The sequence below is a fragment of the Trachymyrmex septentrionalis genome, unplaced genomic scaffold, assembly GCF_001594115.1.
Source record: "Trachymyrmex septentrionalis isolate Tsep2-gDNA-1 unplaced genomic scaffold, Tsep1.0 scaffold19, whole genome shotgun sequence".
Taxonomy (NCBI): Eukaryota; Metazoa; Arthropoda; class Insecta; order Hymenoptera; family Formicidae; genus Trachymyrmex; species Trachymyrmex septentrionalis.
In genome coordinates this window covers 3,647,019-3,662,018 of record NW_017305071.1, presented here as the reverse complement: position 1 = coordinate 3,662,018, position 15,000 = coordinate 3,647,019, and the positions used below count along the sequence as shown (strand labels likewise).

Genomic DNA, 15,000 nt, shown 5'->3' with positions numbered 1-15,000 from the left:
CGCGAATGTGCTCCGCAAATGTTGCTTTTACCAGTGATAACGTTTGTCTAAATCATAAAATTTTCAAAAGTCATTATGGCTTATATTCTCGCGAACGCATGTCAAGCGTTGTTTTCTCGCCAGATTTTCCTTTTTCAACGACACGACAGTCATCTCATCCGCTTCAGTGGACTTTGGTCGGATAAGCAGTGACCGACCGTTTCCGGATAACGAGAGGACGTCTTTTCGGAGGAAAAAGATCCCTCTTTCTCTCTACTGGGATTCTTCCGCGAAGAAAACTTGAAAGAGCGGCACGTAATACGGCTCCCGGGGGATCCTTTTCTTACTGGGAATCTTTCATGACGTGAGCAGAGCGCGTGTTTGCGAGACTTCCCGTCTGCTCACCCTCTCACGGCTCTTTTGTCTCTTCGCTTTTCTTCCCCTCGCTATATCGCCGTTGTGAACGAGAGAACACGCTCCCGCTCGATTTTTCCGCCTCGCAGGATTTCATACACGTTCTCGCCGACTCTCTCTTCCTCTCTTCAGCGATTTCTTGACAGTATCTGACAAGACACTAAGCGCGACACCGCTTATCCTCCGCGCGGCATGTAATTTTGCACGTTAATCGCCCAGAGAGAAAGAGAAAGAGAAAGAGAGAGACACTCGCGTATTCGTATATATATTTCAAGATTCCATTTTTCTTTTTATTTCTTTTCACCCGGAGTGTTTCGGTCGACAGGCGGGAGATGATACCGAGGCGTCGAAGTAATGGACCGAGAGAGCGAGAGAACCGGCATCGTCGGTAGTGGTGGATGAGGGACGAAGGGTAATTGAGAGAAGAGGAGATTTACTTCGACACTAGCAGCGGTGGCTGCGAGGGGATGCGACAGGGGTGGTTTACGGGTTTGCAAAGATGGGGAGCGCAGTTATCGGGGACAGGGAAAGGGCTTCCACTCTTATATATATATATGTGTGTGTGTGTGTGTGTATGTGTGTGTGTGTATGTATATATCAAGGCATGTGGACGGTGTTGCTCTGTCCGACGTATCGACGACGAAACTACCGCTCGTAAAGCTTCCGGTCGATGATACCTTCGACTCGGTGTTTCTGAGCAAGACTTCAGCTAGCTTGCATTTTACGGGAGAAAAAAAAAACACCTTTTATGAAGATTGTCAGCATCGATGATCTTCCTCTTGATTTTATCCACTCGTGTCAAAACATGACAGAAGACAAGGTCGGAATAGCGATAAGCAATCTGTGTGTTGTTTATCGATGACTATATACAATTCTTATCTCACGTTTACGTTTCTTATATTAAAACTGAAAAAGTGAAGTCTTCCCGTCTTTTCGCTGATTAGATTCTCGGGAAAAGAGTGTGTCTCAATTCATACAAGCGTTTATTGAAGAGGCGCGATGAAATAAAAAGAGGTCGATAAAACGTCTAAGATATTCGAGTACTTTTGCATTCGGAATTGCGTGCCGATATTTTTCTCGGCACTCGCGCATAATACGGTAGAAAAAAAAAAAAAGCAGGATTCTACGATCCGTCCTATTATTCTTCGTTCGCCTCGAAGCGAAATGGAGGTCGTACGGGTGAAGAGAGGGATAAGTAATTCCGTCGATGCCTCTTCCACCCGTCCGACGGGCAGATCGTTTTATTTAATCGCGAAGGAGGAAGGAAGGACTTTAGTCGTTCTACCCTCCATCCGTCGACCATCCCTACGCTCGCAAGAAGTCCTTCGTCCCCGATACTTTTCCGTGAAAATCTATCGGCAGGAGGTAAAATCCGGCGCGGTCCGTAAAAATCTCGAACGGAATAAATCCTGTAAATCACCGTAATCGGATTAACCGCACTGGAGAGCGGATCTTTCGTATCTGTCGCGTTGATAAGGGATTCTATAAAAATCGTAACATCCTCGTTCGAATCGGCTATTCGTTAAACATTTCGTCGTTGAAATGTCGATTATCTTTGTTACAGAGGAACTCGATATCTCCGGCGGAACGGGAGAAGTACAGACCGCGTAGCACGCCCGATCCGCAGCACGAACATCTGCTGGGTAAGAAACTGAAGAAGGAGCAGGACAAAGACATAGGCCATGTAAGTATCCGAGATTAGTGCCCCGTGCTCCTCGATTCACGATCCGCCTCAATAAAGCCGTGCGTGTTCTCCCCGCAACAGCAAAGCGATGGCGAAAAGAGCGACCAAGACCTGGTGGTCGACGACGCGAGCGAGGGCCCGACCAGCCCCGCGGCGAACGGCACGGCGTCACCGCGAGAAAACGGTCTCGACAAGTTGGGCCCATCGTCGGTGGCTATGAGCGGCCAGGTCAAGAAAGAAGTACCACCGCCATCACCTAGAAGTGGTACTAGCAGCAATGCGAGCACGCCTTCGGCCAAGAAGATGGAAGAACGTGAGAAACCAACGACACCGATCTCGAAACCGGTCACACCGACGTCGGCAGGTACGGTGTTATTCAAGAATGTGTCGTCGTACGACGGGGTGTCAAAGAAAGATACGTAAGAACAGATGGAAAGAAACAACAGGTTCAGGAGATAAGCGAATTTAACTGGAATTCCTCTTGCACGAAGAATCTGATCAATAGGTTTATTTGCGCTGCTTGCACTTTTTAAACTTGAAACACCTTTGCTTTCTCTCTTTTCAAACGCATTTTTTTTTTTGCGCCCGTCTTTCCATATCAAATTGGCCGATATCCGATTTCTGCAAGAATATGTAAGATCGTATTAAGATTATATGTACGGTTTTAAGTACAGTTTTAAGATGTCATAAGCGATCACAGAGCCGTATTAGCATCTTAATACATTATTGAAGACAATCTTAAAATAAAAATGGGCTATAAATACCAGCCCTATATTGTTGGAGCTCGACAAAACATGACGTGTGTGTGTGTGTGTGTATCTAAATTTGATACACATTATTGATCCATCATATTTTATCGAGATCAATAGGTTTATAGACATAAGATGACAACATTGGCTAGATTCTTACTATAGCAAGGTATTACTGTAGCTAGGTATTTACTACCTAGAATTTTTTGAAATTTTTCTTCTATCTTTGATCAAATCAGGGATTTTCCTGGAATTTTATCGGTATTCAAAAATTTTTGGAATTTTATTTTTAAATTTAAACTCTGTCTCTTTCTGAAAACATTGTTTCTTTTAATCTTTTTTCCTTGATGTTGCAAACTGTTGACAATCGGTTACCATCATATAAAATAGATATTTATGTACATTCGTGTACATTTACGTACAATCTTGTGTGCTCGCGAGTTTTTATTAAAAAAAAAGTCAAGGTGACAATGGAAGATAATACTCAGCAGAATACAATAGCTCACTGGTACTATGTTGTAGTAACTCTCCTCTGTATTGTCCTACATGCTTCGCGGCTTTAATTGTAGACAATAATAGATATAATCTCGTGTTTCTCGGAATCCATCCCTATCTTTTGCTAATTTTCGATATGTAATTTGTTTGTGTTGTCCAGTTCAATATTCATTTCGAGGTTGTATTAAACATTTTTTTTTTATTTTTTAATTTTACAGCGAACAAAAATATCAGGAAAATTCAGGAATTCTTAGGGATTTTTTTACAAGATTTCAGAACATCTCAAGACATAAGGACTCTATGTTTAACTGATGATATCGTAGGTAGCAGTTCTGGTTCCGGTGGCCTAAAACCATCGAGTTCCAGTAAACCGTTAGTTTCGGCTTCGGTGGTCGGCCCTTATCCGCCGCACTATCCGCCGCCACATCATCCACCCGCAGGACCTCACGTGGACATGCTGGGCTATCCTCCGGCAGCACTCAACGGTGGTTACCCTACGAGACCTCCCCTTCAACAGCTTTATGATCCTCATGGCAGCATGAGAGCACCACTCGGACCGATCATTCCTCCCGGTGGTAAACCGTGAGTGTTCTTTCCTTTCCTAATTCGCTGTCGTCCGCTTATCTAGGCGTCAGTTTATCGGTATACCGTTACATTTACACCGCTTTATATCGCTGTATACTTTTATGGGATGACGTTTTTCTCGTAGCAGTGCCTACAGTTTCCACGTATCTAGTGAAGGTCAGATGCAACCGGTACCATTCCCGCAGGATGCGCTCATTGGCCCGGGTATTCCGCGACATGCGCGTCAAATAAATACGCTAACTCACGGTGAGGTGGTCTGTGCCGTGACGATCTCGAATCCGACCAAGTACGTCTACACCGGCGGCAAAGGTTGCGTTAAGGTGTGGGACATCAGCCAAGGTGGTAGCGCTAGTGCGAAACCCGTCTCCCAGCTTGATTGCCTGCAACGGGACAATTATATCAGGTCAGTGATAGTAACACGTGTCTTCATTCGCAATTCGTGACACATTAACTCTCGAACGCTACACGCGGTCGCTGTAATTAATTTCTGACTCTGAATTCTGGATGACATTTAGTCGTGTCCGCCGGCTGTGTATATCACGCCGGAGCGCGGCATCGATTTATCACATGCATTTTCCGTATGCATTTACCCGTCCCTTCCCAATTCTCTCCTCGCGTACCGTAGAACATGAGCGACCATAGTAATTATTTAAAAGCATGCATAAGTGGCGGTATTTAATTAATTAAACGGGATTAATGTAAAGCGACGCTCGATTGTTGTTATTAGATCGGTGAAGTTGTTACCTGACGGTCGAACTCTCATTGTTGGAGGCGAGGCGAGTAATCTGAGCATCTGGGACTTGGCTAGTCCGACACCGAGAATCAAAGCCGAACTGACCTCCTCGGCGCCGGCGTGTTATGCCCTGGCCATCTCGCCGGACTCGAAGGTCTGCTTCAGCTGTTGCAGCGATGGCAACATTGCCGTCTGGGATTTGCAGAATCAAACGTTGGTTCGACAATTCCAAGGTCACACGGATGGCGCCTCTTGCATCGACATCTCTGCCGACGGTTCGAAACTGTGGACAGGTGGCCTCGATAATACTGTGCGCTCCTGGGACCTTAGAGAGGGTAGACAACTGCAGCAGCACGATTTCACGTCACAGATATTCTCTCTGGGATACTGCCCGACCGGGGAATGGTTAGCCGTTGGTATGGAGAATTCGAATGTCGAAGTACTTCATGCCACGAAACCCGACAAATACCAGTTGCATCTGCACGAATCTTGTGTGCTATCGTTACGCTTCGCTTCGTGCGGCAAGTGGTTCGTCTCCACCGGCAAGGACAATTTACTTAATGCCTGGCGCACGCCATATGGTGCCTCGATTTTCCAGGTTAGTCGTTATCGCATATGCAACTTTGCGCGTTTCGATTCGTTTATTATCACGCGTTTCTCCGTGTATAATCGTTTCTTCTTTTTTCTTTTTCTAGTCGAAAGAATCGTCTTCGGTGCTCAGCTGCGATATTTCTACGGATGACAAGTACATCGTCACCGGATCTGGCGACAAGAAAGCCACCGTCTACGAAGTGATGTATTGAGTCACATATTGACTTGACGATACACTTCGATACAACATCGATTGAAGTTTCACGTGACATTAAGTGTGACTTACAACGGAGGAATTGAAAAAAGAAAATTAATTTTTTTTACTGCAAATGTGACTAATAATAAATGTGAATTTAAGGAACTACGAAATGCGAATTATAAAGTTTAACAAGAATTGACAAGACTTAGTCGATGTACTACGGTCGCTACATTCGACGGAAACCGCGAATTAAATTTCACATTTCTATAATCCCAAAAAATTAAATTATACTCGGGGTGTAGTAAATAAAATAAATTGTGGGGATATATAAATATATATAAAGATTACGGCACTTAGCTGTACAAAAATTGTATAGAATCTATAATCATAAGTAGGATGGAGCGAATGACGTGTGAGAGAGAAAGAGAGAGAAAGAGAGAGAAAGAGATAAACGCGTGTAAGTATCCTGCGTCTGTATTTAACGTGGGAAGCGATAATGAAATCGCTTGTGTAATATGTTAACTGATGTAATATAGAATCTTTATAATTATTATTAAGTCCTTTTGCATGTGATTGTGATGGAAACTGAATGAAAAATTAAACGCATTTCGTCGAGTGAGAGAGGTCGTTCTCTTGCAATAATGCAACGTCGAAACAAACGCCACGGCGAAATACCAGAATACGTACGGAATGCCGATCTAGTGTTGTAGACTTGTCAAAGTAGGGATGTGTGTTGTGTCGCAGAATTATACATAATATATATTGAGCACATATGTAGACAAGAATGTTTACGTCATGTAGCGGAGAAACTGTAGGGCTATGAAAAAACCGATAAGTGTCGATTACGCTAACAGTGTTGGACGTACGCGATGCTGCGTTCGTTCGGTATCGAAGCCAGCGATGTGATCTTTGACATTTCTACCACCGACAAGAGGAATAATTTGTACTTATTACACTTTCAGTTTTAAATACAATTCTTTTGTAATTATATGGCACTGTTACGTCTGCCGTTAAGACTTTATTGTAATTGAGATTTTATAAAAACATGTCGAGGGAGTAGGACGGTGATAAAACAGAGAAAAAAGAGGGGAGCGAAAGATACTTTTCGATCTTTTGCAAGTAATTATGAAACTGGCTTTCATACGCCTATTACGAGCGGTATCGAATACAAATAGGAAACTCTACAAGTTGCGCGCCGAACGCGCACCGGATAACTTGATACAATGTACATTGTTTGCGAGTCTTGACTGCCATAATAGGCATATACATACTACGCACACGCATATACGCGTAAACAAACACGAGCGAGCGGACCACGTTCGTGGGCGGATTTTGCAGAATATTCGATAAAGTATTTTTGTGACTATTCATCGTGAGACCCTAGGTTTTAACCATCGAGCAAAAACCGGTCGAGCGTGATCGACCACGCGCGCGTCTGCATCGACGACTGCAGAGACGGGACGATATTATGTAAAATGAGGCGAAACACTTGAATTCTTACACCGCCCCTTCGGTGCAAGTTACAAAGCCGGAGGTGCGTGCATCTGGACTTTTAGGGTACTAGCTAGCGCATTATTATTCGGAGGCCGTATGGTGGAAAGCGGGTGATGCGTAATGGAGATTTATATTTTGTTACAGGAAGGCACATACATACACACACACACACACACACACACACATACACACACACACACACACACGTTGACATCTGCTGTGACCGTTCAAAATTCAACGCCACGATATTATAACTGCCGCGATAAGAACTTTGCAAACTGTAACCGTGGTTAACATTCACCGGTTGAGCTGCGACATGCGAACTGGATTGAACGAATTCTCGGATTTTGGACAATCACAGCCCCCGTTCGTATAGACCAATAGAAACAACGATACCTCAAGAAGACTCAATAGTTAATTATCTCTAACTCATTGACTTGTACAGAATCGATATTCTTTTACAGTTGAATAACACACGCACCGTGAAAAAGAAAGCATTACGCGAGACAAAAAAAAAGATCGCATAGCCGCGATAATGATTGTACCCTCTGCCTCTTCCCCATTTCCTCCCTTTTCCTACCCCCATCCAGAACCGTTAATATGCGTTGAATTGCGTCTCCGTGCTCGCATTTTGCACTCCGCGAAAGCGTACCGAAAGCCGCCGTAAGAAAGAACATACGTTCGTAATAAACGGAAGACAGGCAGCGTTAATCTTTTTCCAAGCACCGTTCAAGTTGTTCCTATAGCTACGCGAAAATTGTTTCTTTCGGCAATTAAATCCTCTATATCTATATACAAGAGTTCACGTCATTGCTTTAGCAACCGACCAATTCTCCCTGATATCCTCCTAATATTTTTTATTTAAATTTATTTCAGAGAAGGTTCAGTAAAGATATCGGAAACACTTTAATCGCGAAGCCCGCGATTCTAAGATTTTTATTGTATATTCAATATTAAAGATAGTAATTTTTTCTGACTCTATTTTTCACGGAATCTTTATTAGGCAAATTTCCATTAATACCTTTAAATGTTGAAGATAAATATCAAAGTAAAAGTAGATATTAAAATTTAAAGATATTCGTCAACTGAAAATCTTTATGGAAATTTAATACTGGAAAATAGTGATTAATTTATTTATTAAAAGCACTAACAATACAAAATAAGTAGAAATAAAATATAATACTAAATTTTTAATTAATGGAGGATTTATTCTAAGAATAAATACAAGTAAGATGCCTAAGTGAGTTTTTACGGATATGGTGTGTAAAATAAATATTCTCTAGTCGATATAAAAATGACGACAGTAATATTATAATTTTGCACTGAATCATAATGTGATAAATATATAATAAAAGTTGCAACCAATTGGCCAATCCAGTTACCAAACAAAGTTACAGTAAACATTGCGTTTACTTTAACTTTCTTTCATAAGTATACATTCCAATTGATCGTATTTATTACGCTATCAATATTTAATTTACGCAACATTCGTGGAGGCTTACATACAAATTTTTGTATCAAAATAAATAATTTCTAACATTAAATTGAATTTTTCAGGAAAGATTTTATGCAAAAAAAAAAAGATTATAATAAAATAATACACGATGATATTGGAGATATGATTTTGGGGAAATAATTTAGATTTGAGAACATTTTTCTAAAATAGAATTAGCTTTTGACAACAAATTTATTTTAACATTTAGACTTATTAATTCACCTACTGATAAAAACTTTAGTAAAAAAGTCGATATTGAGGACTGAGGAGTATGCAGTATATTGTGTCTAGAACGAGTTCATATAATTAAATATATATGTATATATAATTAAAAGGAACTGTTTGAAAAAAAAACCATCAATTTTACTTAATAATTTTATTAAAGTTATTAGTATTCATAATTTTATCTCGCTTTTCATTGATTCATAGAGAAATTTCGTTTTACTAGACACGTTCAATGAATGCGCAAAACAATGCGAAACGGGATGCACGTGCGTCGTGTTATGCACGTGCATTTTGTGTACTAGAAGGTGCTGCACTCTGTGGGCTAGTCGTCGCACTGCGTACTGTCGACGCATGCTGCGACGCTTAAATATGGCCGACAGTGAAGCCACGGGACAATTACGGGGTATCTCGGTATCTGTGGCCGTGACATTTTTGAAAGATAACTGTGTGTGCGGTGTAAAGACAGAAACTCGCAACGATGAACATGTCCGTGGAGAAGAAGAAATACGCCTCGGCGTTGCCAATCAATTGGCCCGCGAGAGAAGAACCGAGGAAGAGTCAGAATCAATTGGCATCCACGGGGAAGGTTGATTATTATTACAAGTAGGTTGAATGAATTCTCGAGAGAAAGACTTGTTCGATTTTACGGGGGAACGGGACGTGTGGATTTTCGAAGAGATCTTTGAGATCGAAAGTAATTTTCACAGACAGACACGCAGTTTCTCGAATGCTGAAGGTGATAACCTCGATGACGGATCATCTTCTCTATGTACTAACGATGCGGCTCTTTTTTAGTCGCGGTGTCAGGAACGACGCGTCGTTGGTGCCACCAATCAGACAAACAGCGTCGATTTTTAAGCAACCGGTAACGATTTACAAAACGCAGGAAGGAAAAATGAAGGATATTAAACACGGCACTCAGGAGAAGCCAAAGCAGGTTAGTTTGCGTAACGATTACAGCTGATTGTATGTATATGCTAATTGGACTGTCAAACAGTTTGATGTGTCAATGAGTCCTTTTTACTACACTGTATCCCATCTATTCACATATATGATATCTAGTAGTTGCACACTTTTAATCTATAAATATGTTCACAGATTATTGTCTCATATTATTTGTCTTAGAGATCTTTCTAATCCCTGTACCATGTCTGCGAGATACACTTTGTCTGCTTATAACCGTTCACTTGTACTGCTCTTCGTTAGCTATCCTTGTAAATTCTGTCAAATCGTTGCTTTAGGAAGGAGCCGATAAAACTGATGGCAAGTATGGCTCCCAAGATAAGCCTAAGCAGGTAACTCTGAACATGCAATCATGAAATCGTCTCAATAATTTTTTGCTTTTTCTTATATTTTCAATAGCAAATGTGATTAACTACTAAATTTTAATAATAACATTGAAAGCCAATCGTTTTAATATTTAAAAACAATTGGAGAAAAGTATTTTATAGTTTCGCCACATCCTGATTAATAAAGGATTCTAAGTTAATTGGTGGTGGCTGGTGATGGTACTTAATAGAAATGTTTATATATACTTAAGTTCAAAGCAATGATTCAATTTAATACAATTTTTATGTAATGAAATATTTTGTAGCTTGTATTATTTTTCTTAGTAGAATAATATGTGATGAGTAAAATGATCAATACATGTTAATTAAAATTCTAATCTTCCAGCTTTTCTGGGAAAAACGTTTGGAAGGACTACGGGCATGTGATGCTGACGGTTATGAATTTGATGGAATGGATCTGCCAAAGAACTTGAAACCAGTAGGACCATATATTACAGAAGAAACATTGCTTCAAAGTGTGGCCACTGCATTACACGTATCTACTCAGCCAGTCACGGGACAAACGGGATCGAAGACGGCTTTAGAGAAGAATCCCGGGGTATTTCTTAATCCTGATCAACCACTTGTACAGGTAGAATCGATAGCCAAACGTCTTAATTAGTGTAAATCATGATCAAATAGGGTCAATCGGAAAGTTCCATTCATCTAGCGGCGAGTAGCTCTAGCTAGAACTGTCGATAACTAATGTCTAAATCAAGCTTAATTTTTTTAGTTTTATCTGTCAATAAAATTCAATATATAAAAGTATACGTTTACATCAATAACATTGCTTTTTATTGCATCGAAAATGTTGACATTTGAGCCAAATAAGCGTCATTTGTGCGAAGTGTTAATCTCTTCAAATGGAAGAAAACTGCAGCTGAAGCTCATCGAATGCTTGTAGAAGTTTATGCTGTTGAAATCTCAAACAGTCACAGGGGATCTCTAACGAGAACAAATTATCTGTTTGAGTCGAGCATTGCACGGAAAATGACCAGAATATAAAACGAGACAGCATAAAGTTTTGTTTCATGACAATACTCGGCCTCATGTCACAAAAAAACTTGTCAAGGAAACGTTAGAAGCACTTCGCTGGGAAGTGCTATCCCATGCGGCTTATTCACCAGACTGTGCTCCTTCCGATTATCTTGTTTCGATCGATAGCACACGCACTTGCAGAGGAACGCTTCAATTCTTATGAAGACGTCGAAAAATGAGTCTCTGAGTAGATAGCCTCTAAAGATGAATCATTCTTTCGCCGCGGAATTCGCTTATTGCCCGAAAGATGGGAAAAAGTCATCGCTAACGATGGACAATATTTTGATTGAGATACTTTTTCATTTTGCTTTTTAAATAAAACTATACTTTTTGCAAAAAACGGACGGAACTTTTCGATTGACCTAATAATATCAAAATAATTAATCGATGATATGGATTTTAATATTTAGTTTATTTATACTATTGGTTAATTAATTATAACTGTTCTATTTAAGGCTGTCTCGATAGCGGATGAAGATATAAGGAGACAAGAAGACAGAGTGGCTGTCGCGAGAAAAAAATTACAAGATGCCCTACGTGGTCTTCAAACCTAAATTACATAGAGACTTTGCATATTATCACTTGCTCATCTTTTAGTTTTAAGTTCGTTATAAATTATACCATACCACTTTTTGTAATAAATGTTTTTTATAAAAAAAAAAGAGAAATATGAAAAATGGAAATCTAATTAAGACGGAAAAATCTCAAGGAATATTTAAGAGGATCCTAAAGTCGTCTGTTTTAACGACGGAATGCAATTGCTTTTTGAGGCTATTTTTCTAATTTACCTTTACCTCACATGGATTTAAAAATTCTTTTTCATAATTAAAATATAAGTAATAATGCAGTTCAAATCGGTCAACTATATATACCGAAAACGTAAAAAATTTAAGAAGTTTAAATCTACTTTACCTGTTCTTATTATTAATCCAATATGGCATCCAGAGTTATAAACTTGTGCCAATATTTGCTTTGTAAAAATTCTACAGTATATTTGTACAAAATAGGAACGGTTTGAATTGTCGATTACACAAACAATGAATTCTTAGAATTAAGCTTAGACATCTAATACGAAAGATTAATGCCTTAAAAAATTTGTGTGTATGCGTGCGTGCGATATTGATATAGTAGTGAAGTGTCGATGTTACGTAAATCGTATGTGTGTAAAACAGTGATTCTGTCGGAATTCAATCTTTAGAATTGACCTAAAAATTACGATTGATCATCTTGAAATATTTTAACGAAGTATTTCGAAACGGAATAAAATAATCAATATTGCTAGGGAATCGATCGTATAGCTGAATGCTCGTTTAAAGAATTTCCATGAGCTAGTTACTATTATAATTCGAGAATAATTCGATTTGGAACGCTTTAAATAGCTTGGATTGCCATCTGTCTAATATTTCCTGTGACATGCAGGAAATCGATTAAGCTAATGACGTACTTATGAAAATAATAAATTTCTCAGATTCGGTTTCGGCAGATGACAAAAATGCCATATTTGGCTCGGAAATCGTATATTAAATTATCATATAGATTATTGAAAATTAATATTTAGGAAAACTATATTGATCACTATATTTAATTTAATAAATAGAGATTTTTTCGGGTGACGCGATGTGCTTAATGTATAATCGATACTATTCATACATTAGACTCGAGAATTGAGTCAGTAAAATGTCCATATTAATTATGCAAATTGCTGCGATTAGTTTGACCTGAGACAGGCCGCGCGGGAATTGACCGATTTTAAAATATCATCTTGAAATTCGAGCATGGTCGTCGTAGAAAACAGCCTGCATATTTCAATATAATCTTTCACTAAGATATCAATAGCATAGGATAGAAAAAAAGCAACAGAAAATTGGAAAAGAATTGTTCAAAAATTTAATTATCCTATATAAGATTTATCGTTAAATACGGAAATGTATTTAACGGATTTAACGGAAATATGCTTTGTTAGTTTAAGCTTAAATAACTTTATTATGCTTCAGTATCTCTTAAAATTTTCTGAGATATTCTCATTACAATAGAACCTTTATAATGTGAAATTTATATTATTTCTTTTTTTTTTTGGGTTCTGTTATTTTAGTCATCTGTGAAGAATAAAAATATTGTGTTATTTTATTTTTAATCGCTTTGTCATTCTGGGAAGATTTATGGTAGAAGAATCGCAAAAAAAGGAAAGAATTAACCGTTCCAAGGTATTCTTAGTATATTATTCTTAGCATTTTTGTACATTGTGGACACAAAGACAGGTAAAGACTCTACGACATCCTGTGATGCAAAAAATATTAGTGAAGAATCTTTTAAAATCTTAAACGAAAAGTTCAATCAATAGTTTAGCCGAGGAATTACTTTCCTAAAGAAGGAATTGTTATTTATATATATATAGAATGACTTTAAAAAAAAAACTTTCCGAAGATTTTGTTCCACATGGATACTATTTTCTAATCGGGTCGCATTAAGTACCATGTTACTAATACTAGCGTTCGAGACGTGCATTGTGCCGAATGCAGTTATGTATCGAATGCTGTCCAAGGCCCTCTGGGAATCGGTACGTGCCCAGAGCCTCGCTCTTCACAAAAGAATGCTCAGGCAGGTATACCGGCAAGCGTCGGTTTTCAGGTAAGCATAAGCGGGGTAACCAGGTGGTAACCTCTTTTTTTTTCTCCTTGCTTGCCTCCGCCCCTCTGCCTACCCGGCACCTCTCCACCTTCGACCAACAGCTGTTTCCCTCTGCGGCAAGGGTCGCTCTCCCTTATTGTCAACCAGACGAACAGCCGTTTTCGCCCCACCGTGCACGCGGGCATATGTCCCAGTTTAAATCATTATAACTCGTACGAATACATACACATACATGTGACTCGACCGACGATCCATCCGGTCTAATCGACGGTATCGTGAGTACCGGCGACGATCGCCGCGTGCATTCGTCTACAACGAGAATTCAACATCGAGCCGAATATCGCCTGCATCTCGAGTCTGTAGCTCGAGTCTGCATCCCGAGCGATCAATAGCGCTATCGCGTGTTCTTTGCAATAATTTATGTACACAGAGACGACATCCGGTCCGAGAAAACGCCGAGAGAAAGCAATGAGGGGATGCGGTATATCCCCCAAAGATGTTTAAAAATCATCAAGTGAGATCGTAATTTCTTAAATATAATTGCGGATTAGTTTGTACCTTTAGTTTTGGCAAGTTTACTTAATGAGAGAAAAATTTTTGGCATTTGTTACTATAATTATAACACTACATAATATTAGTAATAATAACTATAAGTACAGTTCTATTAATAAATATATAGCTGGCGATCGAAAATGACTATAACTATAGTTATTACTATTATTACTGTTATTATAGCAATAATAATCATAATTATAATGTGTAATACAGTTACAAATTTTTTCTCTCACAGTGTGAGCTTCCAGGCAGCATTATTGCTGATACCTCGCCTTTCGATCTGTGCATCTTCGTTTTACGTCTTTTTCTATCGCTATTAAATTTTTCTTCATTATTGCACAACAATAAAGTCGTTATTATTTATTATTCGGAAACACTAATAAAGAAATATGAGCAAAGCGCTGTACATTGTGGACTAATTTCCAAAAGAGAATCTTTATTTTAAATTATTAAAATTTAATGATTTAAAATATTAAGATCTCCTTTCGAAATATTAGCGCATGATTCTTCTTGCCCCGTATTTTTTTTTATTATTGTTTTTAATTATAGGGAATCTTAATCATATTTTGTTTAAATTATTATTAAGTATCAAGCAATTCGGATAATTATAGTTGACTGACATTATTTGTGTTCGTTATCACTCGTTAGTCACTCCGTTTCTGTAAAAAATTTCATCAATTCTATATAAATACGCGACTCTTCGCTAGGACGCCGCTCGGGATATATAAAATGCAATTTAATTATATACATATAATACACGTATGCATAATGAACGTCGCGCATGTGAATATATAAATGCGAATGTCGT

At 38.9% G+C, this 15,000-nt stretch overlaps 2 protein-coding genes across 7 annotated transcripts in view; both read left to right on the top strand.

The window, feature by feature from the left end:
* LOC108746934 (protein groucho-1-like) overlaps nucleotides 1–5,709 on the top strand; it is a 77,551-nt gene extending 71,842 nt beyond the window's left edge. For 3 of the 5 annotated variants that reach the window (XM_018484064.1, XM_018484060.1, XM_018484059.1), the window contains exons 8-13: nucleotides 1,958–2,077; nucleotides 2,159–2,441; nucleotides 3,645–3,903; nucleotides 4,031–4,309; nucleotides 4,634–5,237; nucleotides 5,335–5,709. In XM_018484064.1, the coding sequence (XP_018339566.1) occupies nucleotides 1,958–2,077; nucleotides 2,159–2,441; nucleotides 3,645–3,903; nucleotides 4,031–4,309; nucleotides 4,634–5,237; nucleotides 5,335–5,442 (1,653 nt within the window). In that variant the 3' untranslated portion in view covers nucleotides 5,443–5,709. The remainder of the gene's footprint in view (nucleotides 1–1,957; nucleotides 2,078–2,158; nucleotides 2,442–3,644; nucleotides 3,904–4,030; nucleotides 4,310–4,633; nucleotides 5,238–5,334) is intronic. The other 2 variants (XM_018484062.1, XM_018484063.1) reach the window with 1 other exon arrangement.
* Nucleotides 5,710–9,009: 3,300 nt separating this feature from the next.
* Nucleotides 9,010–11,632, top strand: LOC108746815 (methyl-CpG-binding domain protein 3). Of its 2 annotated transcripts, XM_018483788.1 has the most exons (5): nucleotides 9,010–9,246; nucleotides 9,439–9,580; nucleotides 9,885–9,938; nucleotides 10,318–10,563; nucleotides 11,465–11,632. In XM_018483788.1, exons 1-5 carry the CDS (start codon nucleotides 9,122–9,124, stop codon nucleotides 11,561–11,563), a joined length of 666 nt encoding a protein of 221 aa, XP_018339290.1. In that variant the 5' UTR covers nucleotides 9,010–9,121; the 3' UTR covers nucleotides 11,564–11,632. The 2 variants fall into 2 exon arrangements, with proteins under 2 accessions (XP_018339290.1, XP_018339291.1); XM_018483789.1 differs by lacking the exon at nucleotides 9,885–9,938.
* The last annotated feature ends 3,368 nt before the right edge of the window (nucleotides 11,633–15,000 follow it).